At 38.4% G+C, this 27,664-nt stretch overlaps 1 protein-coding gene across 5 annotated transcripts in view; it reads right to left on the reverse strand.

Annotated features, from left to right (window-relative positions):
• UNC5C (unc-5 netrin receptor C) overlaps positions 1-27,664 on the reverse strand; it is a 343,908-nt gene that overhangs the window by 56,354 nt on the left and 259,890 nt on the right. For 4 of the 5 annotated variants that reach the window (XM_027599021.1, XM_027599022.1, XM_027599020.1 and 1 more), the window contains exons 5-7: positions 14,640-14,820; positions 11,066-11,233; positions 8,379-8,543 (exon numbers count right to left, since the gene is read on the reverse strand). In XM_027599021.1, the coding sequence (XP_027454822.1) occupies positions 8,379-8,543; positions 11,066-11,233; positions 14,640-14,820 (514 nt within the window). The remainder of the gene's footprint in view (positions 1-8,378; positions 8,544-11,065; positions 11,234-14,639; positions 14,821-27,664) is intronic. The other variant, XM_027599024.1, reaches the window with a different exon arrangement.

Below are 27,664 nucleotides of genomic sequence, written 5' to 3' on the forward strand. Positions count from 1 at the left end.
TGTTTTCTTCCTTTTAGGTTGGTTCTTATCTCGCAAGCCCATCAGGACCGCACTAATGATGTCAAAGGTCAGGTCTGTCAAAGACACTCATGGTCATTTATTATAATTTACCACTCTTCTGAGGGTTTATTTATTGACAGGGGCTTAAGGAACTCCAAATAAATGAATACATAAATCCTAGGACATGACAACAAAAATTGAAAAGAACATTTTCTTGTCACTGATGTCAGTTATCTAGATTGCCACGGTCATCCCCCATCCTACAGCATCACAGGACAGCGGGCCACGCCTTACAAAATTCATCCACAGCCCGTTCCTATGGTAACAACCACGCCCTTCTGAACATAAACAGCAGGGAATTAACATCCCAGGATGTAAAAGTCTTCTCTCATGACTCACAGTGGATGAAGAAGGAATGTCTGAAATTTCATCCAACAGTTGAGTCAGATCAAACCTGCAGATCAGCTGCCTAAGTGTTTCTAATGCAGTAGACTTTCTCCTCATCAATGTTCCTGAAGAATAGTACACTCTCAAATTCAACAGCAATGATACTGTAATTCATGGTGGTGAAGACGCCTGACAGAAAAAGTAAAAGGAGGAGGCGTGCTGAAGCCAAGGCTGGTCTGTAGGATACCATCATCCTAGTGGCTGGGGTTTTAGGCAAAAGGAATACTTAAGCAAAAGCGCTGGTCCGGCAGGGACATGACCTTGGAGGAGTCTCTGCTTTGCTGTGGTTGTGGAAGCTGGGACCCTTCTTGATTCCCTTGGAGTTTCCTTTCCATCCTAGAAGCTGAAGACCTTGCCCTTGTCCTCTCGCACTGATTTGCTTGGGGCCCCCATAGGTGTTCGGCAGGTTTCTGTGGGCTAAACTTTCTAACCACATCCCTGCTTTCAAAAACAGGAAAATGTTTTAGCAGAAGGGAAAGACGCTAAAGCAAACCGCACTTACTACACCGGAGGCGGCAGAGCACCGTGTTGGGCAGCCAGAATATTTACAGAATATTTATTTGCCAGTTGGGACACCACGCATAGCAAGGATGATACAAACCCAGCTATGACATCAGCTTCTTCCAAACTGGAGATAAAAGCACTCACTGTCTGACACTCACAATTACTCTTTCCTATCAAATTGCTGTGCTGACAAGAATCTCACTGGAAACTGACTAGCACCTTCTCAAATGCCTACCAGGCGGTTATAAACACATCATTCTCAAGTCAAGAAGACACTATTTGTAAAGGTAAATTATTTCCCCACATTTCAACAAACGTAGGATTCCAGGGGTCCTGGTATGCAGTATGTCGACACCACAATTTACACAGAGTTCTGCCACTTCCTCTGTACATGAGAATTAATGGAAGCGACATGTAAATTTTTTAATGAGTAGAAAGTGCTAAATTTGCAGATTGCATAACATTTTAATTTCCCAAAGTCAGGAAGTTCACTGATGCAGACACAATTCCAGGCAGTTCTTATTTGTAAATTGTTATTTTTAATTTGTCTACTGTGGCATAAACCCTCTTCAGCAAGAAGGAATTCTAAATTTGCATCTAAACTGTGACACATCCCTATGTGGGACTCTAATCTTTGAATGGGATTAAAAACTAAAGTCCAGAGGAATGGCTGCAGTCATGTAATAATCTGAGTATATTCATAAATACGTATGAAACACCACTTCTGGGCCAAGCTACGCATATAGTTTTGGATTGCTGTTTTCTAAAGGAAGAGGGAAGCATGGATTAAACCATTATATGCCAACCATGACAAAGTAGATCTTACCAGAAATTCATTATAGAGATTGTAAAAGTTAAGAGTTATTAGGTCTTGGTAATATTATTGTATTTCAACATAAAATGTAAACATGGTCATTGGCTTAGCATTTTGGGGGATTTTTTCAAATGCTTTTTTCTTCTTCTATATCTCTTTTTCTCTGTGTCCAGTTTCTCTCCATCTCTCTCCTCCCCGCTGCCTTTTCTCTCCCTCTCTCTCTGTGCTTGGAACCATTTTATGGAAATCCAATTTCAAAATTGTATTGTAGAACCAGGGGCTGCTTTTATATACTTTTAGAAATGATGTAAAGCAACCTAAATGCGCAGACAGCATAACGGACTTTCCAATACTGCCTTCTGAATAAGATACACGATTCTGTAGTATTATTAAGTAAAAACAGGGAAATCTGTTAAGTTTCTCATATCAGGCATGTGTGTTTAGTTATTTTCAATAGTAAAATGTCCCAAGTTATCTACCCTTTCTTGTTGGATGCGATCCATACCATTTAACATACCTAAGGTGTCCAGGTTTTTTTTATTCTTTAATTTTTATTTATTTTTTTAAAATTAACAATGTGCTTATAAAACCAAAAAGGTCCAACTTCTTTCTGGGACAATAACTGACTCTGATGTCTTCTTTAATAATGCATTCCCATGAAATAACACAACTTTTTGAAGTTCTTAATTTGAATATAGGGTCTCCAGTGTAGGAAATACTTTTTTCAGGCCAATGAACGTATATCCAGTGTAACATATACATGATATATTTTATACTTCAGTATCAACTAATGTGTATGGATGGCCTAAAAAATTTAGTGGAGCTTCTGAAATTGCTTAAAGACCATGACCTTGTTTCACAAATGAAATTACACAGCATCTTGTAATGAATCCAATTCATCCAACAGTTTAAGAATAATGTGCTTGCAAGGACAGAGTGATATGTGTATAATAGGCAACTCGGAAATAATGCAAAATATAACTCAGTTCCAAATCCCCGTGTCTTTGAAATCCTTTTATATATACCCTTGATATACTGGCTGTAAGTAACTCTTGCCAGCCCAGAGTTTCTATACAACTAGGGGTTATGCAAATCTCTTGTGCAAATACTTTTTTGGTAATCAAATTTTAATCAAATCTAATTTGAATCAATGGGACCAATTTTCTAGGACAAGTCAGTGATATTGCTATTTCTCAAATCCCAAGATTCCTGCTTCCAGGATCATACAGTTGTTCTAGCCAATCTTCAACATCTCTTTTTTAGAAAGTCATTTACAGTTATAAACATAATGAAAAGCCAAGTATAAAGAACACAGTGAATAAAAAGCATATTGAAAAAGAAAGAAATTACTTGCAATCTCACTGGTCAAAAATAAATGCATACGTTCCATTCATCTTTTTCCTAAGCTTACTTCTACATAGTTATGACTAAATGCATTTGTTAAGTCCATATTCTGCTTTTCCATGTTAAACCATCAAAAACATTTTAGTGGCTGTATGATATTCCACCTTATGTAAGTGCCATATTATTATTTAACCACTGCTCTAATACTGGATTTTCAGGTTTCTAATTTTTTTTACAATAAATTATAAAGAATGTAAAGCGTATTTGGCATATATCTTCTCAGGTATTTAGATTAATTTCTTAAAATTTATTCATTAAAGTAGGATTACTGGACCAATGGGTATAAACAATTTTGAAGCTCTTAACTAATATTGTCAAATTGCTTCCCCAAATAATTGTAAAAAGTTGCATTTCCATTAGAAAAAATACAAGAGACTTCACTTTGCACATTTATTAACATTTAGCATTATTATACCTGTAAAATATCCAATCATCTTGTAAGAAACCCTTGAAGAGTTTGATGAAAAATTTCATTTGACATTGGGGAACCACGTATTTTCTGAAGTGTTTGAAACACAAAACTGGGAGTGTGGTAAACAATTTAGAAAATTTTTGATTACTTACTCTGTAGAAAATTAAATATTCTAAAAACCATAGAGTCTAAGAAAAACAAACACCTAAATTAAAACTATGAGCAAAACCAATCTCTGGTATGTGTTACTTAGGCATAACGGGAGATGAAGTTGAATTAATAATGGCCTAATTAGATAGTCAAAGCTATTTTAAAATAAAGTTTTCACTATACTGTTAAGTTCCACTTTCTAGCTTTCAATCTTTCTCTATAATTATGGATTTAAGTATGTCTCTCCTAAACAGTATCAAACGGGATTTTTTTATTACAATTTTCAATTTTGAACCTCCTTTAACAGGTAAATTTAATTCATTTACATTATTACCCATGACATATGATGATCCTTTGTCTGTACCATCTTAATTAAATTATTGTTTTAATTTACTATGGTTTTTTTGTTGTTGTTGTTCCTTTCCTGCCCTTAAAAATCTTATTTTGAATTTATACACCCACCTTTTATGTGTGTAGTTAGGCTTACTATTTTAATTGGTAAACTTGAATCAATGGAATTGAATGCAAATAGTGTTATTTTTTTTACTGAACACTATACAGAAATTAGAAAAATTTAACTCAGATCACACTTTCCCATATTTCATGTTAAGGCTGTCAATAATTTACTTCCATCTGTATTTCCTGCCTCTTCATTGGTCTCTCTCTTTTTTTTAAAGAATCAATTTTTATTTTATATTTTTAGTAGTTTACTCAGTGAGAGTTTGTGAATTGTAAGCCCTCTCCATTTCAATCGTCTGAAAATCTTTTAAATTTTGCTCTCTTGAGCAAACTTGGGTATTCTCATTCTCTTCTACATGTGTTTTAACCTCCCTTTTATATAATCACTTACTTTATCTTTCTTCTCTGTAGTCTGAGAAGTTTCACGGGATCTACATTCCAGTTGACTAATTTTCCCTTCAGCTGTATCCAAAGTTGTCTCTGATTTGATTTTTAACCTCCCACTGAGTTTTAACTTTCAATTGTTTACCTTTCTAGGCATTCGTTTGATTTTTCCCCAAATCTGTCTATCCTTTTTACATATTCTACTCTTGCATTTGTGCTTATATGTCTTTTAAAAATACAGTTTGTCTTTCTACTTTTATTTACTTTATAGTCTCACTCAGATTGCTCTGAGTCCATGTTATGAGAGTGCTAAGTAACTCACTCACTGTGCTGTGCACTCTCTCTTGCATTAGACTGTTCCCTTGGGTGATGTGAAACTGCATATTGTAATCTCATTTCCAGGAGTGGGCTATTTTTGTTCGAGACCAATGCACTTGGGTTGTGGAAAGAACTCAAGAGAATGGCTTGTTGTTTGCTTCTGCTGGTACCCTAGAAGTTTCAGCAACTATGTTAATTACATATCTTTTGTTTTTTTTATTCCTTTAGTACTGTATCTTAGACTCCAGAGCAGATCTGGGTGTAGGACTGTGGTTTTACTATAGGTTTTATTTAAGTGAAGATTTCATTTTTATTTTCTCTGTCATGAATTTTCCTGTGGCTTCCCTGGGCTGGCGGGTAAAAATTTTCTAGATGGTCTCATAAGTGGGAGCAGCCACTTATGAGACCCGGCTTTATTCCAAGGGCTCTAGATTTCAACTCTCGGCCTCAGGCTTGTGCAAATTCTGGGCCTAGGCCTCTGTGCCAAAACAACACCTCTAACTCCCAATCCCTAGGATCTATATCCATGGTCAATGCCCCTCTGGATTATTCTGGTGTCCACTCATGCAGTTACCTCTCTAGTTTTGAGTTTCTATTTTATTTTGATGATTTGAGGATTTCTCTATCTTTCAAACTTGACTCATTCTTTCTCAGACACACATATACATACACTCCATACATGTGTGTATGTATATTTTTTGTTTTAATATTTTACCCAATATTTCTGCATATTTTGAGTCAGTTATTTGTATTGAGGGAGGTGGTTAAGGAAGGAATGTGACTGAATATGACTGTTTTGAACACATTACTGAATAAGAATTGACAGTAATATGCTCTACATATTTCACATTGTATTGCTCTTAAGTATCAATTTGCCTTTAAAATATACTACATTACATTGTCTAGGTTTCTGAATTCTACTGACCTCTATTATAAACTTTGAATTTCTCCTACCTAGCAGCATGTCTACATTTATGTCAGAGTCATTTGTATACAATTTCAACTAGGAATACAATTTCAGAGGTATAGCATACTCTGTTCAATGGTAACTAGCTTTATTTTGAGATAAACATTGCAATGTTGATGAAAGACTATTAATGCCTCAAAGACACTAATTCTCCTAAAGTAAATAAATATTAAATGATAATTCCTAATTGTCAATGGCAACTTTCTGGCTGTCCTTTTTACCACCAATCTATTTCTTAATATAGACCTCATCCTTCTTGCAAGCTGGGTACTTTCACTATTAGAAAGACGTTGTTTTCCAAAATATGGACCAAGAGCAGTATTATTTCTTTGCAAGACTTTGGTGCAATGCTAGGCCAGAAATACCCAGCCTACTGGTAAGTAGAAACTATAACTTTCACTGTAAAATACTATCATTACACAGCACAGCACTATCTCTGTGGTTTTCATCACTGAGGAAATCAATAGCACAGACTACAATTTTCTGTTGCTCTAGAGTAGATATAGGAAGACAGATGAAAGAGTTTATTGACTTAGTAGGGCTGTTACTATAGCAAATCAGAATTGTAAAGGAAATAGCTTTTTAACTGACTGATTTTAATCCAAACACTCAAATGTTTCAGTCTAACAAGAGACTTGATAAAAAATAAACAAACAAAAGAAAACAACAAAACCCTCTCTTGTAGCCTTCCTGATTTATACAACCACTTCATGTCATCATTACTGACAAATATCCATACATTAAAAAAAATTCTGATTTATACAACCACTTCATGCCATCATTACTGACAAATATCCATACATTAAAAAAAATTCTATTAGTGTCATAAGAAACAAGCTAGATGCTAAGGGGATGCTATGTCATGAAAGTCTTAATTTGAATATGTCATGTTTGTATTTGACAAATGTCATAATTTAGTAGATGTCATTTTGTGTAACCAATTAAAGGCCCAAAGTTCCATCTTGCAGCATTGTATTTTTTGTTAAATAGGTTGCTTTGGGAATTTTAAAATATGCACAATAGAAGCTGTAGTTGTTAAATCACCCAAAGTTGAAATACAGTATTGAGAGAGGGAGAGAGGGAGAGAGATGAGGGACGGGGGGGGAGGGGAGAGAGAGACTTCAAATATTGTTACTTTTTGATCATATGAATCAATTTGTTCTCCACTAAAGGAAGAATATTAAATTATAAAAATGTTAAAAAAAGAATAACTTGGTGTGTGCTGTTTTTATTTTAATCTTCAACTCAATCTCATGCTTAGAGGAACTAACCCTATATCTCTGGATTAATGGTTAGGAAAACAGCTATATTCTTTTCATTCTTGCATTTCTAATAGGAACTTGGTGAGATACACAGTAGCAGTCTGAAACTCATAACCAGAAGCTGTGCTTTACACTCAGTAGCTGCCAATTCTCAAAGAAAGCAACATACTGTGGACAGAAAAATAAGCCTGTAGGATTTTTATTCTGTGTCAGCAACGTCATTACTTATTTGTATTTTAAGTAAGGGTTTCTTTTTCAAGGGCCTTGTGTGTATAGACACTGGAAGGGAAACAGAATTTCATAAATGTGGTGAAAGTGAAATATTTTATTCTTAAATGATAAATATAAATACTTCTACACAAATATATGTGGTTCCTTGTGTTCTGCAAGCAATGTTAATATGTTATAATAAATGTCAACATCTGGTGGCTCTTAGTTAAGATCCAAAGATAGCATCCATTCATCTCTATAGGTGTGATACCAGAACAATTTTTACTACCTTAATTCATGGTCATGTAAGATGGTAAATTTTGTATATTTTAGGGCTCCTCAAAGGGGTAAGAGTTTGCAAGTATGGAAATCAAACTACTATCTCATTAAGAAAAGTTAAGAAATGAAGTCATGAAAAATGGGGAATATTTTGCCTACTCACCCATTATATTCCCGAGCCAATCTTCTATACCCATTTTTAAAATTTTTGTTTTATTTATATTATTTCCTTTAAACAAATATTAACACAAACCTAGCATTTTCAAGGACCTGTGGAGATGCTCCCACTAAGCATTTGCTGTAAATTGGTAAATCTATCTGCAGGACCGTTTCCTGTGCTTTATATGTATTTCACATTCATGGACATTGGTTCGGTAATGGTCATGAATTAGGAATAAATAGCTTACTTTTTCGAAGTCATGTGATTCTACTCTGAGGAGTTTAGCGTGCCCTTTTATGAATTCAAATAAAACTAAGGAATGGTTCCTTGGTCTGGAAAGAGTGACAGTTTCCCCATGGATATGACTAAATCACTCTTTGCTCAAGAGAACGCAATATTGTGTATGTCATTTGTTAACTGGACAGTTATTATTCATTCTGGTTCCTGGGGTATTAGTTCTTTCAATTCTGAGACAGAGCTAGTATACTGGCATATTACTGCATTTTTCTTGTTTTTGTTCGGAATTCTTAATTTTAATATTTCCAAGAAATCCAAATGGTTAAACCTCAGGCCTCGCACCTGTCTTTTGTTTGTTCAAATTGACTTACTCTGCATGCAAAGCCCATCAGTGCAGTTCTTGGATTGCAAGACGAGGCCATCACAGTCCTTGCCTCCGTTCTTGGGGGCGGGCGCCGTGCACTCCCTCCTGCGCCAGTGTGTGCACTCGGTCCCACAAGTAGACCACTTGCTCCATGAAGTCCACCTGCCATCCACTGCCATGCACACACACACAAAAACCAGCAGAAGGTCAGAGGGAGAAGCAGCTACTTGGGGGGAGAAGGGAGTAGAGCTCACGTGTAGATAAAACAAAACAAAACTGAAGAAAATGTCCCATCAAGGAGTACTGCATTCATGTCCGCTACTGGGAAGTGAGCATGCACGACATACATCATTAGGGTTCTGTGAATTTTTCTTCCTGGGGGCGTGACTGTGTCCTTACTGACCAAGCCAAGGAATCGCTTCAAAGGAGACAAAGAAACCAAAGTTGTCACCAGGAGCTGGTGAGGACCAGGAGGTACATAAAAGTAGATCATGATGGAGCTTTTTTTTTTTTTCTGTTAAAAGGGAAGCTTTTGGATTTTGCATTGAGAATTAGGGGACCTCTTTTTAGATCCAAGATTTCTTCATGCATAGTGTCATGTGGGCAGTGCAAGTAAACTTGTGTGTTGATATGGAGAAGAGGTTGGTATAATGGAGAGGAAGTCTATCTATCCACTCACTGACCCATCCTTCCATGCATCCATCCATCCATATCTATCATCTATCTATCTATCTATCTATCTATCTATCTAACATCCATGTCTTAAAACTCTTTTCATTTTATTTTTTTATCCAGGCAGCTTGATTCTGTTGAGACCTTCTGCAATGCTTTGTTGAAATGACTGTTATTTTCCATATATTATTTGATAATTCTATTCCATTATTTGATGACATATATATTTCTATTTTTATTTTACAAATAATATTTACACACATTCCTAATTTTTTACTGTGATTCAGTCATTTAGAATTGACTAACTTTCTCCCTAATTTTTGTTGCTGGCTTGTTAGTAATCGCAATGATACTGAGCTGATATATCTCTATCTTAAAACACACAACTTAAATTCTAAGTTAAAAAAAATACAGTAAATTTCACTAAAGTCACACTTAAAATGCAGTCTTAAAAAATTCTTATTTAAATAGGACAAGAATATTAAAAAGCAGTTAAATTAAAAAAATTTCCTGAAATACATAAATAATTATGATTACCTAGAATTCAATAAAAAACAATATCAAACATCATTTATTGAACATCTACTATACATAACATCTTATACTTATATATTCATAGTAATTATATCCATTTTAATAGTCTACATGGTTTAGGAAATCCATATGATTTCATATTCAAATTATTGTGTAAATATATTATGTATAATGTGTATAGAGATATAAACATGCCCATATGAAAAAAATGATGAAAGCATTAATATTTCAATCATCCAGAGTTGGCTATTTAGGCAACTCCCAGCTATTTGGAGAAAAGACATTTGCTCTGACCTAGATCATCCTAAAGTACACACACACACACACACACACACACACACACACTTTTATTTTGACTCAAAAGGCTCAATGCATTTTTAATTGTAGAAGTCAACATCTAGATAAAATATAGGAGAGTATAAGGTAAAATATTGAAATTCTAAACCTAGCTAAGTGTCAAAATTTGTTACACAAACAAAATCTCCCAAAGGGATACTGTTTGGATATTTGAAAATGGACACTTAGGAATATAAAATATAGATTATATTTTTCTCTACAGTTCATTCTTATAACCCATTTCTGATAAACTATCTATTAAAGGATGGATAAGACAAAAAGTAAGCTAAATAAAGAGAAGTAAGGAGACTTTCTAAATAACGAAATCACAAAAAAATAAAATACAAATAAAGAATGAAATTGACAATGTAACAGCTACCCCAATGGAATGCACTAAATTTATGTATTATTTCAAAATAATTTTAGCTTAACTTTTTAATATATTATATAATTAAGCATTTTAGTTGGTTTTGAGTTTGGCAAATACCACCTTCGATTTGCCTAGGGTAAGAGCTGGTAACAATATGAGACAGCGAAAAAGATGCTCAGTGGCAGGATGAAATCTTGCTATAGGTACCACTGCAAATAATAAAAATAGGTGACCAACGTGTGCAGATAATAAAGAGCTGACTGTATTGTATTTTCAAAATCCATTAGCCCATGTGTCACAAAGCTTTGCTTTCCTTTTAATTCATTCCAAATGTTTTATTTGCCCTTGCCCAGAAACTGACATCAAATATCAAATATTTCAGTCTAAAACATTTTCTAAATTTTAATTCCAATAATTTCCATGGCTGTCTGAAGATCAAGTGTTGTATTCCTAAAATGAGTGGCTTTCAGTGCTGCCTAAATCCCTTGAATTACAGAACCTATAATCTTGGTTCCAGCAGTTTTGTTGAGTAATAGAGAACGATTATGTCCCTACATGTTTAATCTCCTGTTTTATTCTATTTTGCGTGTTTGGGTAATAAATTTAAGTACTGTTTGGGGAAAAATACTTGATTTCTCAGCAGTGTAAGCACTGAATGGTATGATGGATATAAATAATGTTTATCACACATTCAGGTCAAGAATAAGGCTTTGTGTACATCCCCTAAAACATATTCCTAGAATGAGAGGACACGTTTGGAATGAGAACGCTGGTTTTTTTACCTGGGCATAAGGTGGTACATGCTATTTTCTGCACACTCTGCCCTTCACAGAAGGCACCACCATTGAGTGGTGCTGGGTTGGTGCAGGTCCTTGTGCGTTTCTGATATCCTCGTCCACAGCGGCTATTACACACAGACCACTCTGTCCAGGTGGACCAGCCACCATTGACTGGAAGGAGGTAAATACAAAATGTGAATTACATGTGTGTTCGTGCACACACAGATACACAAATTACACACAACACATAAACAAAAACTCTCTGCTAAGTGACCATAAAAAAATCAAAAATTTCAAAGCTAGAAGAGACCTGGAGCATCATTTCATTCAAAGTATTATCAAAGAGCAGAAGAATCTAAGCATAGAGATAAATAAAATGAATTAACCAAATTTACTCACCTACTCAGAAAAGTAAATAGAACTGTGTTCTATTTTCCTGGCTAGTGTTCTTAAAAATATATATTCCCCTTACCTAGTCAAGCTCCAAAAATTATTTTTGACACCTTATCGGAAATAATAAATGTTTACATCCTTATGCCAAGGCTGCAGGTGGATCTGAAGCATGAGAACTGAATAAAATCATGTAGCTTTTTCTTAAGAGCAGATGACTGATTAGTTTTCTTTAGCATATGTAAACTTTACAACCCTTTAAGGACTTGTAGTCAGTTTCAATAACTCAGTGAACCTGGTTAAAAAATAAAATTTTGATATTGCTAGATTTTAAACTAATTGAGTAGCTATTTGATTGAATTGGCAATTAGTTCATGTAATTGAAATGGAAACCCATGCTGTGTGTAAAGGCTCACTATGGTGTTTGACGGAGAGCTCCGTATAGGTATGACTATAAAACCTACATTCTGATGCTATGTTCACTATTCACTTCTGGAGATCTCCTTCTAGAAAATACTCTGATATATTTTAATACTTATATTATGTGAGTTGAGATTCAATTATTGTAATTAAGCATTTGCTAACAAAAGTTATTTCCTGGTAGTTAAAACCTGACACAACAAGAATGAGTGTCTGCCTCCTGATCATAAAGAAGAGGGCTAGACATTCGGGCGGCACACACCTTCTAGGTGCACATCATATGCCCGACATCTCCTCTTCTAGAAACCTATACAATGGGAAATCATCATGAATGTGTTATATATACAGACACAGACAAGAGTGCTTTTGCATCGCAGTTATTTTCTATATAAAGATAAATACTTGTAAACAACTGTCATGTTCAACAATAGGAAAATGGTAAAGTAGATACCTGTTCATGTGATTGACACATAGGCAGCCATTAGAAATGGTGCTAGAGAAGTCTATTTAATAATATACGACTATTTCATCATTATGTTTAAAGTAAAAATATATTTATACCCCCTTATTTTAAAATCTTATCTAGGCAGAGAAAATACCAGTAGCATGCATAGCAACCTTTTCGAAAGCTATTTTTGGATGACAAAATGACAGGATTATGGGCATTTTCTTCTTTGACCTTTTCTGTGTTTCCCTAATTTTCTAGAACAGATATGTATTTGCAATCCACAAATGGATACTAACAAAAATAAATATACACAACAGACTCGAAAATGAAATACTCATTAGATGTATATGTTTTGCTGTGGGCTTCTGGTGAGCCTCATCTATGAGCCTTGGACAACTGACTTTATGGGGCCATGAAAAGGTCAAACAGATGGTTGATAGGGTGAGTTTCAGTCAGTGTTCCAAAAAGCAACTTAACCTGCTCAGCTTTACAAAACCAGATGTCATGGAATTGTCAGTATAAACTGCTCACTAGCATACTGGCAGGCCAATATTGGGGGTTATAGTATACATGTACTGCTCTGATAGGATTTTAACGAGAAATGAATAATCATAAACTTCTAGAGAAAAAAAAAGGAATGCGAAAGTCCCAGACTTATTCTTTCATTCTACAGAGAAGGAGACACGGGCTCCCAGCATCCTGGTCGAGTGACCCACTGAAGGTCAGTTAGTGGGAGAACTAGTCTTAGAGCACAAGCCTCCTGACCCCTAGTCCGATGCTGTTTTCTGAACTCAACATGCTCAAGTTCCTTGTGTTTGAGTCTTTCTAGAAACAATGTTCAGCTTGTATTTACAGATACTGAAAGCATGCAATACATAGGAAAAGAGATTTGCATGTATATTAAACATGTATATAATGCATACGCAGAGAGTCTGTCTTCATTAGTTATCTATGATTACTACGTGCTGTGATGGGCTCCGTTTCTCTTTTGTCCTTGAAATGCTGTTAATCAAGCCCTTCAGCCACTTTAGGAAAAGACAAAAAGAGGATCATTTCATTGTGACTGGAGAGAGGAAACTGCTTACAATTTAACGGAGCCATTATCTTGACGAGGAAATTCAGCCTCAGAGTACTCAGAGGATTAAAAAAATAGTCTGTATCTTGTCTTGTAATGAAAACGAGAGATTTAAAGCATCCCCATACTCAGCCTTCGGAACATCACAGTGGCTCCTGTTTCTCATAACTCCTTACAGCACAAGGACCTCCATCCGAAGGGCACTATCTGTGTTAAGTACCACGAGCCAGATACTTGCCAATAGCAACCCCTCCTTCCTAATCACCCAGACCTGAAGGCCCCTGGAATGGCCTTTGTCACTAACGCAGCCAGGAGGAACTTCCTTAAGTTCTAAGCCGGTGGTGTGACACAGGCATCTCAGGTAAGAGGGTCACACCCTCAAAATACTTCCCAGGTTGTTAGGTTACCTCTGATACAAGAAATCATCAAGAATATGAGGGCCTTCTGTATGTCCAACACTGTGAGAAATGCACAGAGCAGTCTCTTCATCTATAACGGAGCTTACCGCACAGCTGGGGAAATGAAACTACCCATAGAATGCCTGGAAGACAACTGAGCGCTAAAACTAGCAGAGAAATAAAAGCATCCCATGCTACAGCAAAATTGGAAGCGGAACTGTTGAGTATTTCTGGAGAAAGGATAGGCCCTGTCAGAGATGAGCTGGACTAGAAAGGACCAGAAAGTGGAAGAGAAGCTTCCGGAAGAAATCATCATGTTGATCCTTGCCATGTGGTTAGGATGAGGGCCACGGGGATAGCAGTGCTTGCCTTCACTCTAAGTCTCCCTGAGGGAGAGTGTGAAGCAAATTCTAGGAAGTCAATGTTGCTCTGATGTGTTTGGGGAACAGGTCAGCTCATTTACCTGACTGAGCCAAGGCCCACAGAAGTATGAGCATGCTGACTCAAGCATCTCCATCTCCAAACTCACTCGGGCTCTGGGTGGTCTGGGGTATGGAGAGGGGAGGGCTTAGAGAGGCAGGGACATCTGCTCGCTCTGGTGCAGGCACTCAGGAAGACTTCCTTCATCTTCTCCAACGGCTCACTGACAAGGGCTAGGAATTTCCAAGTCTAGTCTTTCTATGAGTATCGGGGAAGCAGGTAAACCTCACTGTTGGAGCCTGAAGCTGGGAGAGAGTGACGATGATTGCCAAGGGGCCTCTCTTGGATGTTTTAAATTAAAATGAGAAACGGTAGTTTGACATGAACTAGATTGAGACTCGGACAGCTCACTCACAGCTCACTCACCGTAGACTATGACAGTTGCAGTCGTGCTTTTCCTCTTGGCAACAATGTTTTTGGCAACACAAGTATAGTTTGCAGTATCTGAGAGGCGGGCCTGCTTTATGATGAGGTTGTGATCAATGGTAATATAAAAATTCCGATCTTCAACGGGATCAATTATGTCTTCATTTTTCAACCATTCCACCTAAAGATGCAAAAGAGAATTAGGTAAATCCCCAGTATGGATCCTTCCATGGCTGTCCTAACTTGAGCTTTGTAATTTGTATAACATTGCTTCATGCTCTGAGTTTCTGCAAACCAAGAGGAAGTAACTTTCTGAGGTCATGTTAAGTATCACTCACCTGCCAAACAGGCTGATTCTGTCTGTACTCCATTATTCTCAAATGTCAATGAACCAATTGGGAAATACAGTGTTCAAAATGTTTTCACTTCGGTCAGGAACAGGGAATGTGCACTGCCAAGTTCAGAACAGGCAATGCGCACTGCCAAGTTCAGAACCCAATCAGAAATACTGAGCTAAGCATTTCAAAACTCAACTCAAACCTTTTGCTATTCGATTTGTTTACTCTTTGCAACTTACTCGCTGCTTTTCACAAAAGAATGTAAAGACCATTAAAAAAAAGCTCAACAGGCATCTTAGACATCATGTAGCTCTAATAAATCCACATTTGGATGATTTACATGTAACCTTGCTGAAACATATGGATTAAATTTCCCCCAAAATGCACTTACGTTAAAATGTAGCAAACACATATTTGGAGACACACTTAAGCCAGAATACTTGGAGAAAAAAAAGGTTTTGTATCAACTTTCAATATAATCCAAATAGCATATACACCATACTCAAAGCTTTCTTTTGGTGGATCACTAGCATCAAACCTTTGACTCATGGTTTGCTTCTGGGAAGCCTGACCTAATACATGACTGTTCAAAACTACTGAACTTGTTTTTCCATGTAAATAACATCAATTTTGCAACAGCAATGTTATCCTTCCAGATCGAAAGGTGGGAGATATAGCTATATAAGCTTTCCTTATGGAGGATAAATTATTTCTTGTTCTACAAAGTGCTGTTGCTTCATCTTTTTTTTCTATGCACAGGTTTTTCCATAAAGCAAAACAACATTGATATTTGCCACACTTAAACTTTCCTTTTATAGTGATGGGATAATGGATACAAGTAATCTTTAGCAGTAGAGTGTCAATAGTGTTGCCATTTTCAAAATCTTAAGGAGTTTCTCCAGCACTGCAAGAGGTCTGAAAGTTAATCTCTAAATCTGTCAGTGGGTTTGACGTGGTACAGCTCTAAATTACGTCCAACATAGGGACTCTAAAATAATGCTCCTTTAATCCTTAGAAGAAGGACCACAATTTAAAGGGAAAAACAAAACCCAACAACAACCCTGAAATAAACGTCTGAGGATGTAGATAAGAGCAACTATTTGTAGTGATATGAATTTTGAAATGGCAAAACGTTCTTGTATTTACACTACGGTAGTGAGAAACAGAATGGAATCCATCTAAAACAGTGGAGTTTGAAAACATGCATTTTGTTTCCAAATACAGACAGCACATTCAGTCAGGGCCATGCTTGGATATATCTGATCAGAGAGTCATACTCTCTTGACCTGGATTTTCTCAAAATTTGGCCATATGTGTATAGTAGTATGATCTCACTAGAAGCGCAAGAGGGAAGGTAGCAAAATTCATACTGCTACAAAGTAGGACAATAATGATCAATTATCATTAATTATCACTGATGATAACTGAAGGCGGACATTAATTTTTTAATCTAATCTTTATGTAGGCATATCTATGCCATTCTAAAGAAAGCTTTCCACTTATAGAAGGCACTGTTGGGCTGCCCCAAGTTGGTCTTGGATCCACTGTGTGTGTGCGTGTGTGTGTGTGTGTGTGTGTGTGTGTGTGTGAGTGTGCTCTTAGTACTTCCCTTTCAAGGACCCATAATTGCTACTTTTTCCTTGAAAGGTGGGTCTCAGACTCCTGGACCCTTCCTGGAAATGCCTAGGGGTTCACAGCTCCCCTGCCCCACAACTTCCCCCCACCTCAGCCTTGTCTCATGGGTGTGGAAATATGCTTTGTATCCAATTGGGGTCAGAATCCGAGCTGCTACTCTCCAGACTTCCCCTGCGGGATGAGGCTGAAGCTATCTCCTTGAGGTGTCACCTGCATGTCCACACTTACTGGACTTCTCATTTTCTGTCCAGCATGCTCCACCAACCTGTAAGGTTCTCTCTCCTATGAATGCTTCCAAAAAAAAAAACAACCTCTTGCATTCAAATCTTGGCCTCATGGTTTGTTTCTGGAGAATCCGACCTAACCCGTGACTGTTGAAAACTATGGTTTCTTCTACTTAAATCACATCAATTAATAACAGTGATATAATCCTGATCATAAGTGACATTAAGAGATCCCAAGGGATATTGCAAACCACTTGTTTATTTGAAAGTTTATTACATGGAAGAAAAAGAGCGATCTGCACAATTGACAAGATCTAAAAAGACCTCCATGATTATTGGGTAAACCATCTTTACTTTCAAATACATCACTCCACATTTTTCTCAAGTCTCTTGCTGGTGCTGGAATAGTGACTATGACCTGAGTTTTGAGGGCCCCTGAAGAACCCCAGAAGTACAGAAGTACTGAGGAAGCCCCCAGGGTCCTGGGGGGAGGCACTGCCCTCCTCCCCAACTCTGGCTTTAACCAGAGAAGCTCCGCTTTGCTCTGTCTTCCACACTGGGTTCACTTGTAATGCCTTTGGTTAAAGAAACAGAGGGTTCACTATTGCTTAGAAATAGTCATAGGAATGGAGAGGTGAGCCGTGGGCTCCTCCAGCTTCTGGTAGCTCCCCTGCCCCCTGTTCCCTTCATGCCAGTACTCCCAGCTGCCACGACGTCCTGCTTTGAGACCACATCTCCACAAGAAGCTCAGGTCATCACTCACCGCCCGCACTCGAATCCTCATACTGCTTGGCGCATCCCCATCTCCCGCCCTGCAAAAGTCTCGACAGCCTTCCTAGCTGCTTTGGAAGGCAGCAGCAAAATACTCCAAAATTTCAAACTCTTTTTAGATGGTTTTCTTCATTTTTCTTTAACTAAAACCTAGCTCTTCATGATGCTACTGTGTTTTCTTCTGGAGTGCTCTCACATGGTAGCTTCTTGATTTCCCAAATCCAAATTACACTGGGCCTGGGGGTCAGTAAGTGTCTTCCTTGTTCTGCCCTGTCTATTCTAGGCTGTTCTCTCCAAACAGCTTTGCTTTGAATCTCATGTCATCAGATTATGTCACCCACTTTCTATATTTTTTTGTAGTCATCTACAGACCTCCGTACTCACAGTCATTTTATCCAGCACATTTTCTGTCACAATTTCTAACGATTTTAATAACCCGACAAACATGACACTTTCCACATTTTGACCTCTCAAGTACACAGAGCCCTCCTTCCTGCCATGATCTTGGTCTCTAAGACACTCACACTTAAAGGCCAAAGACTTTCAATCCTGGCCTCACTGTAGACTACTCTGGACATTCATAATATATCAGTTCTACATCCAATCCAGAGAAATTAAATCTAACCCACAGAAACCCCGACTCACCATCAAGACTGTTCCAGCACCCGTATTTTTTAAATTCCTCAAGGGGCTGTGACTTACTGCTAGGGTTGAGAAAACTCTAGCTAGTTTTCTCTCAAATGAGATCCCTGGACAAGAAGCATCTACGTCACCTGGAAGCCTGACAGAAATGCAGAATCTCAGGTCTGCCCAAGTACACTTACCGAATCAAAATGTGCATCTCAACAAGAAATTCAGGGATTTATATGCACACTAAAAGTTGGAGAACCACCAGTCTAGCTCTTGTCCTTACCATTGATTGCAAACCCTCTGAAACCCAAGTTCAGTTATCACCTCTTTCTACTCTTCCCTGTCTTTCTGGTTTACTCCCCCTAGGAACCCTATTTTGACTGCCTTTTACCAGGACCCACAAATCTATTAAACTTCCCAATCTGATCTCTCACCCCTCCCCCATTCCCTCTTCTCTCTTCACCACTTTCCAATGGCCATGTCCAAATTCTCAAAATCCCTTGCCTTATATTCTCAGCTCCCCCATCCCTCTCCTTCCTTAAGGCACTCACTTGGCTACTCTTCCCGATGCCACCTTCAGAGATTCGCAGCAGAATGTGGCTGTGCACAGCCATGTCGAGTAGGCTCATCTTAAATTCATGATAACACAATGCAAGTGGGCTCTTAATTCTGCCAAAAAACCGTACTACATTTTCATCATCTGTTCATGGTCCCATCCTCCTAGACAGCTATTTCACACCTTCTCCTCTCTCCTTAAACACTACCTCCCTCTCTATCCTCACTTTCAGCTGATGACCACGATTTCTCCTTCACTGAAAAAAGTGACAATCACAAGACAGCTTCCACAACTCCCACTACCCACCTCCCCACCCCTATTCTGCATCCTCTCTCTGGTTACTGGTCAGCTGTCCGTGCTCCCACCCCTCACCTCTCATTTGTATTCTGCATCCCACTCCCTCATGCCTGGGCAAGGGCAAGACCCAACAATGCTCCTCTCTGTCTCTTAAATCATTAATATTCCCTCTACATAGAATCATTTCCATCAGCCTACAGACATATAAGTATTTTTCACAACTTAAAACCCTCCCCACTCGTTTCTGCCTGTAGTCACCTCCACATTTCTTTGCTCACCTGACAAAAGGCTTTGGAATACTTGCTGATACTTAACTCTCTCCATTTCCTGACCTCTTCATGTCTGCTGAATCTATTCTAATGCACATTCAGCCACACACTTTCACCTATACTGCTCTTCCCAAAGTCACCAGTCACTTTCACTTTGTTAGATGTACTGGTGAGGTGTTTGTACTTAACTCATGTGACTAAGCAGCAGGTTGGACCCTGCTGGTTTCTCCCTCCTCCTCCTCACTTGCTTTCTTGGTCAGGGCACTTTCCTGGTATTTGTCTTATTTCCCTCCATCCACCACAGCTTCCTGGAGCGGAAATCTGTTCCCCTGTAGAGCCTGTGTCCCTGCACCTCTTCTTTTTTTCTATTTTCTATCTATATTCATTTCCTTGGTGAGCTCATTCAGTCTCATGCAGAGGTCTTCTACACTTAATTTATCTCCAGTCTAGACCCCGCCCCTGAACTCCAGACTCATATATCCAACTGCCTTCTTTCAGCTCCACTGGGGTGTCTAAGAACAACCTTCTGAACTGCACTTCCAACTCTGCTCCGCCCACAGCTTTCTCCATCTTAGTTAATGCCAACTCTATCCGCCCAGTTACTTAGACAAATACCTCAGACTTGGCCTTGACTCCTCTCTACCTCTCTCTTTGCCCGCTGGAAGTCAGAGCAGCATGTTGGGATCTGACCACTTTCTGTCCCTTCACTACCACTTCTCCTGGTTCAAGCCACCATCATTTCCCTCTTGGATTACTGCAGCAACTTCTTATCTTATCTTTTCCCCTTGGGCATCCACAGTCTATTCTCAACACAGTAGAGTGATCCTCAAACTCTAAGTTGGATCATGCTGCTCCTCATCTCCAGCCCTCCCATGGCTCCCTATCTTGCTTTGTGCCAAAACCAAAGTCCTTACAAGGACCCACCAGGCCCAGCATCACCAGGACCCTTGACCTCTCTGAGATCACCTTGTTTACTTTCTCTCTTCTCTCATCTCCTTAGCATGCTGGCCCCTCTGGTGGTCTTCACACACATCAGTGCTACCTCTGCCTTGCGGATATTGAGTCTGCTGGTGAACCTGCCTGAAATCATCTCTCCCTTCCCCAGGTATCTGCATAATTTGCTCCTTTCCCTTCTTCAGGTCTTGAGATGTCACTTTCTTAGTGAGCCATTTCCTGATTTACCTTTAAAATTGCAACATCTCTCTCTGCCTATACCCCCAATCTCTCACCCTTTTCTTTTTTTTTGGCATGGCACTTCTCACCATCTCAGATAGTCTACATTTTACTTAGTAGTTGTCTCCTCCACCAGAATTAAAGCTCTGCAAATTCTGATCTATTTTTGATCAATGTTATATTGCTGTGGCCTTAAACTGGCACATAGTAAGTGCTTAGTTAGTATTTGCTGAATGTATGAACAGAAATAAGATATGTAGTGGGATCAAGTCTGTTATACACACTTTTAGATCTCTATAAAGTTGCTGCTTTCACTGGAAAAATTAATATTAAATATATTTAGTGAGCGCCATTTTAAATATCCCTTCTAACTAAGTTCTACTGGAGATTAAGAACACAAATCTCTACTGCTTAAGGTGAAATCCTTCAGAGCTGGCCTGGCCTCCAAATGAACTCAATGGAGAAATCATAAGATAGAAGAGCACCTCTAGAATTATGCTAGGAGACCCCCAATGTCTCACTATTATTTCTGAGTCTAAAGTGTTGTGAGGCCAGCATGTTTTCCTAAGGCATCTTTGAAAGTGGCATACCCCTCTAACCCACATTATGCCTGTATGTCTGCTGGAGAAGCAAAAGAGGGTGTTTGAGTAATTATTGCAGACATCATCTGGTAAACACAGGATCTAGGTGATCATGGTAAATCTGGGCCTAAAATCCAGTTTCCTAAGAACTTTAATTTTTAATAAACAAAGATCTCGGTAGGCACCTTGTTTTTTTCAATCCATTCCACAGACACTGAATACCTACATGTGATGTATGGTGTCAAGTGCTGGGGGAGAAAGGGACAAATCAGATAAGTGCTTGCAATGTGTGAGAATAATTCTGTTTATCATGTAAGAGGTTGTCTAAGTCAGCAAGGGAAATCAATATAAATCTTTATATATATATCTTTTTATTAAAAAAAATACATCCTTTTCATGTAGTGTCTCCAGGACCCAACAGCACCAGATAAAGTGACATTCTTCTATTTGAAGTAATTTCATAGTGAATCTCCTTACAAAAACTGTATGTGAAATCCCAAGAAACAGTAAAGAATCTTTTGTTGTGTTAGGATTTTATTGCATTGAATAGTAATTAATTATATTGTTGCAATGCTATTTATTTGTAAGCTACTCTTGGTTAATCAGGAGTCAGTACTTTGGTCTGGCCTCTGAATTCTGTTCCTGTTTTGCTCATTTCAATGCTTCTTGTTGATTTCACCCTGAGATGTGGCTTCCTCCCACCCCTCCCCATTTAGCAAACCTTCTGATTTATATATGGGAGAAGTCTTTCTGAGTTAGAAGTTATTTTTAGCTATGAATAAAACATTCAAGAAGAGAGAAAAATAGGTTGTAGTTCAGAAAACAATAAAAGGCTTTGCCCATAAACCATAACTTGTTGTCAGTGCTGCAGTAAGACAAAGTAGCGTTTCTGTCCTTGTGACTGCAGTCTTTTCAATAATTTGGGGCACATTTGAAGTAATTGACTCAAGTGTTTATAAAGAAACGGGAATTTATTAACAGGTAATAAAAATAGTTACAGGACAATGTTAGGACGTCCTATTTGCATATTCTGTTGTTATGTTTGCTGTTGATTAATCCCACTGTGTGCAACTGAAAATCTTACTTTAAGAAGCAGTTCCTAAAGTACCAGCTGAGAGGGTTGCTCTCGAACCTGACTGCCTGGGTTTAAAATCAAACTCTGTCGTCTCTGTGTCTCTCTTGGGTAAGTTCCTTATCTTCTCCTTGCTTCAGGGTCCTCATTTATAAAATGAAGATAATCCTCAAATGCATTCCATAGGGTTTGTAAAGATCAGATGTAAAGATCGAATCCTGCATCGGGCTCCCAACTCCGTGGGAAGTCGGCTTCTCCCTCTACCTTTGCCCCCCTCTCTCTCGCTGTCTCTCATGAATAAATAAATAAAAATATTTATAAAAATAATAAATAAAAACAAAAAGGAAAGTATCTTGATGTATGAATTCCCTTCGCTTTCTCTGACATTTTTTATTGAGGTAAAGTCAACTCACCATTAGATTATAACTCTTTAAGATTGTACTAGATATATATAAATGATTAAGTATTAAATTGGCCAATCTAGTTTGTATGCTAAACTTAAATACATAATTCCATTTAAACTTTGTGAATCCATAAGTCTAGAGATGTCATTAGCATGTGTGTGCTTTAGAGAAAGTATAACATGGCATTTTAATCAGTCTGCATAAATATTATTTTCTAATTCTTTTAGGTTATAGGCAAATCCTCACACTAGATTAATTTTTTAAAGGCATAAGTAGAATAGATTTTTAATAAAAAATTTTAGCAAGATTAATTTGAGAAATAGTCACTATTGTACTTTATAATAAGGCATAAATGAGAGGCAATTTATATATTACTATTACTACCTAGACCCAGACCATCCACATTTTTATACTCTTGATTTTACCTGAGTTTCCCAGGTTTTGGACACACTCATTTTTTTCTCTGTACCCTGTGATGTCCAATCTATCCGCAATCTCTCCCTCTCCCTCTCTTTTTAGTAATAAGCTGTTTCTTGTTTTTACTATCTGGACCTGTAGAGCCCCCAAATTTGATTATGCACTTAGAATTCCAAGCTACCTATTTGTGTGTGGTGGGGGGGGAAGTGAAGAATAGATAACATAAAATGGTCATCACTTGTTCTTTAAATGACCTCAGTCTCTACCTCACCTTCATCCCCAGACAATAGCAAACACATGTTTGGATTTAACACATTTATCTAGGTTCCCAAGAGAGGGAACTTCCTTCTGGTCACCTCTGCTCTCACTATGACCCCAAGTTCAGGAGTGACTATCCTGAGCTCTCTTCTCTGTTTCTCTTTCTCTCCACACAGAGAAGATTCTGGGGCAGCTGGACTGGTCAAATAGGAAAGGAAAGGTAGATATTATGGCTCATGCTGTGGTTATGGTACAACTGCCAAGCTTTAGGATGGCAGAAGTAGGGGATGTGTTCAGGAGGGGGAGAGGGTGCCCTGTGGTCCCTAATGTAATCATGACCTGGTTTAAGAAAGAGTTCCAAAGCAGAACATTTTCTTTGCACTGAAATTGGGAGGGCAGGAAATGGGGTGAGAAGGATGAAATGTGTTGGTGAGGAGTGAAAAAACAGAAAACAATGAGCTGGTATGGAGTATTTCAGGCACCGAGCTTTAGATACCTAATCTCTATTCCTCACAGCTGTTCTGTGAGGGAGGTATGTATAGACCCATTTTTCAGAGGAGGAGAATGAAGTTCAGAGAGAGGAACTGGTGCAGGCTTACAAAGCTCGTGAAGGAGCGTGGATCTGGATGCTGGACTGCCTGAGCCCTGGGCTCTTGTTTGCCTTTTAAAGCCAGAACCGGGAGGAAGCCACCATAGAGCTACAGACATGAGCATCCATGGAGGGGGCTCCAGATCATGTGGTGGTAGCTAGAAGAAGCTGGGACAGCAAGAACATGTTAGTTACTCCAGGACATGGACCCGGGCTAGCCTCTAGCTAGCGCTCTGTAGGGAAACAGTTATCACCACCACCCTGCTCACTCTTATAGGACAAATACGGGTTCACTTTTCAGAGCCGACACTATGACTGGGTGGGTGCACTTTGACTTCAGGTGCATCAGGAAAGAATCCTTGTTCTTGAAAGATGCACCTCAATTTTTGGCAGTGACTTGAAATGTCTTTAGGAGGGGCTAGTTTTTAATCCCATCCTTACAAGGTTCTCTTTATACGCAAATGACCTGAGAAATAACATCTTGATCTAAACCATATAAAATACTACAAAACTTGGCATATAAATGACTAAGGGAAAATTATTTTCAGTTTAAAGAAGAGTTTGAGGGGCACCTGGGTGGCTCAGTCATTAAGCGTCTGCCTTCGGCTCAGGTCATGGTCCCAGGGTCCTGGGATCGAGCCCCGCATGGGGCTCCCTCCTCGGCAGAGAGCCTTCTTCTCCCTCTGCCACTGCCCCTGCTTGTGGTCCCTCTCTAGCTGTGTCTCTCTGTCAAATAAATAAATAAAATTTTTAAAAATAAATAGATAAATCAGTAAAGAAGGGTTTGAAGGCACATGGATTTCAAACTGGAAATCAAGTAACCAACAATATGCAAAAATTTTCTAAGGGGTACACAAACAAAAACATACTTAAGGGAATCTGTATTTATATCTTTAACTTCCATATATACTTCATCCTAAAATCGACTGCCCTGAAAACGTGTCCTCTACTTTTCAAAATGAAGGCATCTCCTGTATCCCAATCTTCCCAAGATACATTTTATGAGGGTATAAAAGGCTCTAGGGTGGCACAAGTCAGGTGCAAACTAATTGGGAGGATTAGTGTGGTATTTGAGAGAGTAAAGGACTATAATGACAGGGTGACAAACTCTTTTGCAAATCAGGTCATTACAATTCTTGGCATTCGTCAAAACGGAAGGAGGCCCTAATATGCCACTAATGGGTCCCTGAACATGATAGGTGATAATAGAACACTATCTGATTTAGTGTCTTTACTAGTTTCAAAGACTTTTATAAATTAAAATTTAAGTTTAATAAGCGAAAGGAACATCTAGTGCAAAATGAAAGATACTTAAAATTTTAATGTGCACATTTTTTACCTAACAGCATTCCATCAAATTCTATCCCTAAGAAAACCTCCTATGTGCACATATCCATATGCTATGACTCACCTGTGTTAAATCTAACTGAACACTCTGTGGTCTGTTATTTTCTTAAGCAACGTGCTTCGTGGCAAGGATGCTGAGCAACGTGAGATAGTTCTGTAAAGGGCAATCTTCATATTGTTAGACCTTGTTCAACATTCAATCAAGAAAAGGCAAACACAAATAAGGTCCTCTTCCTCTAGTGAAAAATGTTAGGAAATGGGAAAAGGAGCAAGTTTCTGCAGAAGGCGTTTGCCGCACTTATGAGACCAATTCCCACCTCCGCCTTGTAGAATCTTGCACTCAGGAGCTGCACTCACTGCTCACTTTGTCCCCCTCTGACTTCTTGAGGCCCCAGGTCATCAACATATTAATCAATATTTTTTGTGATCTTCCTTAATCTAAGCAGATGACGTATGTCTTTTTTTTTTTTTTTAACAGACCAAATAAGGCCAAAAGATATAAACTCCTCTCAAAGCTCTTCCTTCCTTCTGTGTCAGGTCACCCACAAACACACACATGTCCCCTGTCCATCCTAAAAACCAACCAACAAGGAAATTACTCTGTGACATGCCTGCTCTTCTCAGCCTCACTTTCATCTCCTCTCTCCCTTGGTGGCTAAACTGTCCTCACTATTCATCAGCCCATTGACCCTTCAATTTAGTGCTGTCTGGATTCACGCTTATCACTCAAACTGCACTTTCAGAGGTGACCAGTGACCTCCCTCGCTGCCCCATCCAACAAGCCAAAAGCATCGTCTTTCCCTATGCCACTCTTGTACCACGTAATTAACTGTTCTTTCTCAAACCTCTTTCCCTGGTCCCTTTATTTTATCCACCATAGTTCACACTGTCCTCGCAGGGCTCTTTCATTTTCTCTCCTTTTAATTTTATAGTGGTGGTTCCCAACTTTTGTGCATCAGAAGCACCCAGGGAGGTTTTAAGACCTGCTCCTGCCTGGGCCCCACCTGCAGAGGTTCTGATTGAATTGGGCATATGAAGGGCCCAGGCCTTGGTGTTTTTTAAAAGCTCCTCAAGTTAATGCTAATGAGCAGCCAGGTTTGCAAACCACTGGCTTATATGTACTGGTGATCTCCTTCACACTCATGGCTGTTCACTCAAAAATCATTAACTCCAGTCCTAATGTTCATTCAGCTCCATTCAGATTTTCAATTACTTTCTCGATAACTCCAACTGAATGCTCAATAAATACGAAATGCAGAACAGGTACTGAATTGATCCCAGGATCTCCTCACGTCATTCCTCTCTCTATAAATTTGGTCCTCCTGATTTTCTGTTTAATTATGGAGTCGTTATCCTCCTAATCCTAAACTCAGAGTTTACAGGAATCCTTGTGCCTTTCTTCAAAAACTATTCTGTTCAGTTATGGATGGTACCTAGAATGTTTTTTCAAACCCGGCTCTTCTTCTCTACCCCTACTCTTAAGTACTGTGATACTATTTTAATTCTAATAATTTTTACTAAAAAATAAATCTTAAAAACAGTAGCTTCACTTAAAATGTTCTTTATTGTGTCATTGTTTCTAGGTTAAAATCCAAACTTCACATGAAATCTTTTACAAGTGTCCTCAATTATTGCTCTAGCTTCACCTTGTTCACTTAATACTACTTTCTGGACATACTGAACTTTCTGAAGTTTCCTTAGTGTGTGATCAACACTAACATGGCCACTCATTGCATTTTCCATCACTCTACCCAGCATGCCTTTCTCCTCCTTTTCTGCTGCGAGAATTCTACCCATTCTTCAATACTCACCTCAGAAGACACCTTCATTCTGAAACACTTTTCGTCTGTTTTCCTTTTATGTGCAGAAGAAGCGATCTTATCAAACCATTTATCATACTGTACTGTAATGATTTGTGTAAAGTTTGTGCCTGGGAGTTCTTGAGAGCATGATTACTTATGTGTGTATGATATCTCCAGTGTGATACATCTCTGAATATATATGTGAATATCTGAATACATATGTTTAGTTTTGTGTTCACAGCATCTAGCACAGTATCCTAGCAGAGATGTTCAAAATGTTGTTTATTATTTATCCAATTAATGTTTGCTGAGTATCTACTAGGTGACCTCACTATTCTTCGTACCTGGGATGCATCAATAAACCAAACGAAGTCTGCCCTCCAAGTGATTCCCAAAAGAGAAGGCAATATATAAACAATATAAATATATTGGATAATTTCAATGGTCCTTAGGGCTAGAAAAAATAATCAGTGCCATACAGTGTTTTAGATCTGGAGTCAGAAAACATTTTCTGTAAAGGGTAACATACTAAGTATTTAAGGTTTTGTGCGCCAAGGTTTCTAAACAGTAGGCATAGACAATATGTAAATGAACGAGCATGGTTGTGTTCCAATAAAAGCTTATTTACAAAAACAGGTGGTGGGCTGTATTTGGCCAGCAGG

The sequence above is a fragment of the Zalophus californianus genome, chromosome 2 (assembly GCF_009762305.2).
Source record: "Zalophus californianus isolate mZalCal1 chromosome 2, mZalCal1.pri.v2, whole genome shotgun sequence".
Taxonomy (NCBI): domain Eukaryota; kingdom Metazoa; phylum Chordata; class Mammalia; order Carnivora; family Otariidae; genus Zalophus; species Zalophus californianus.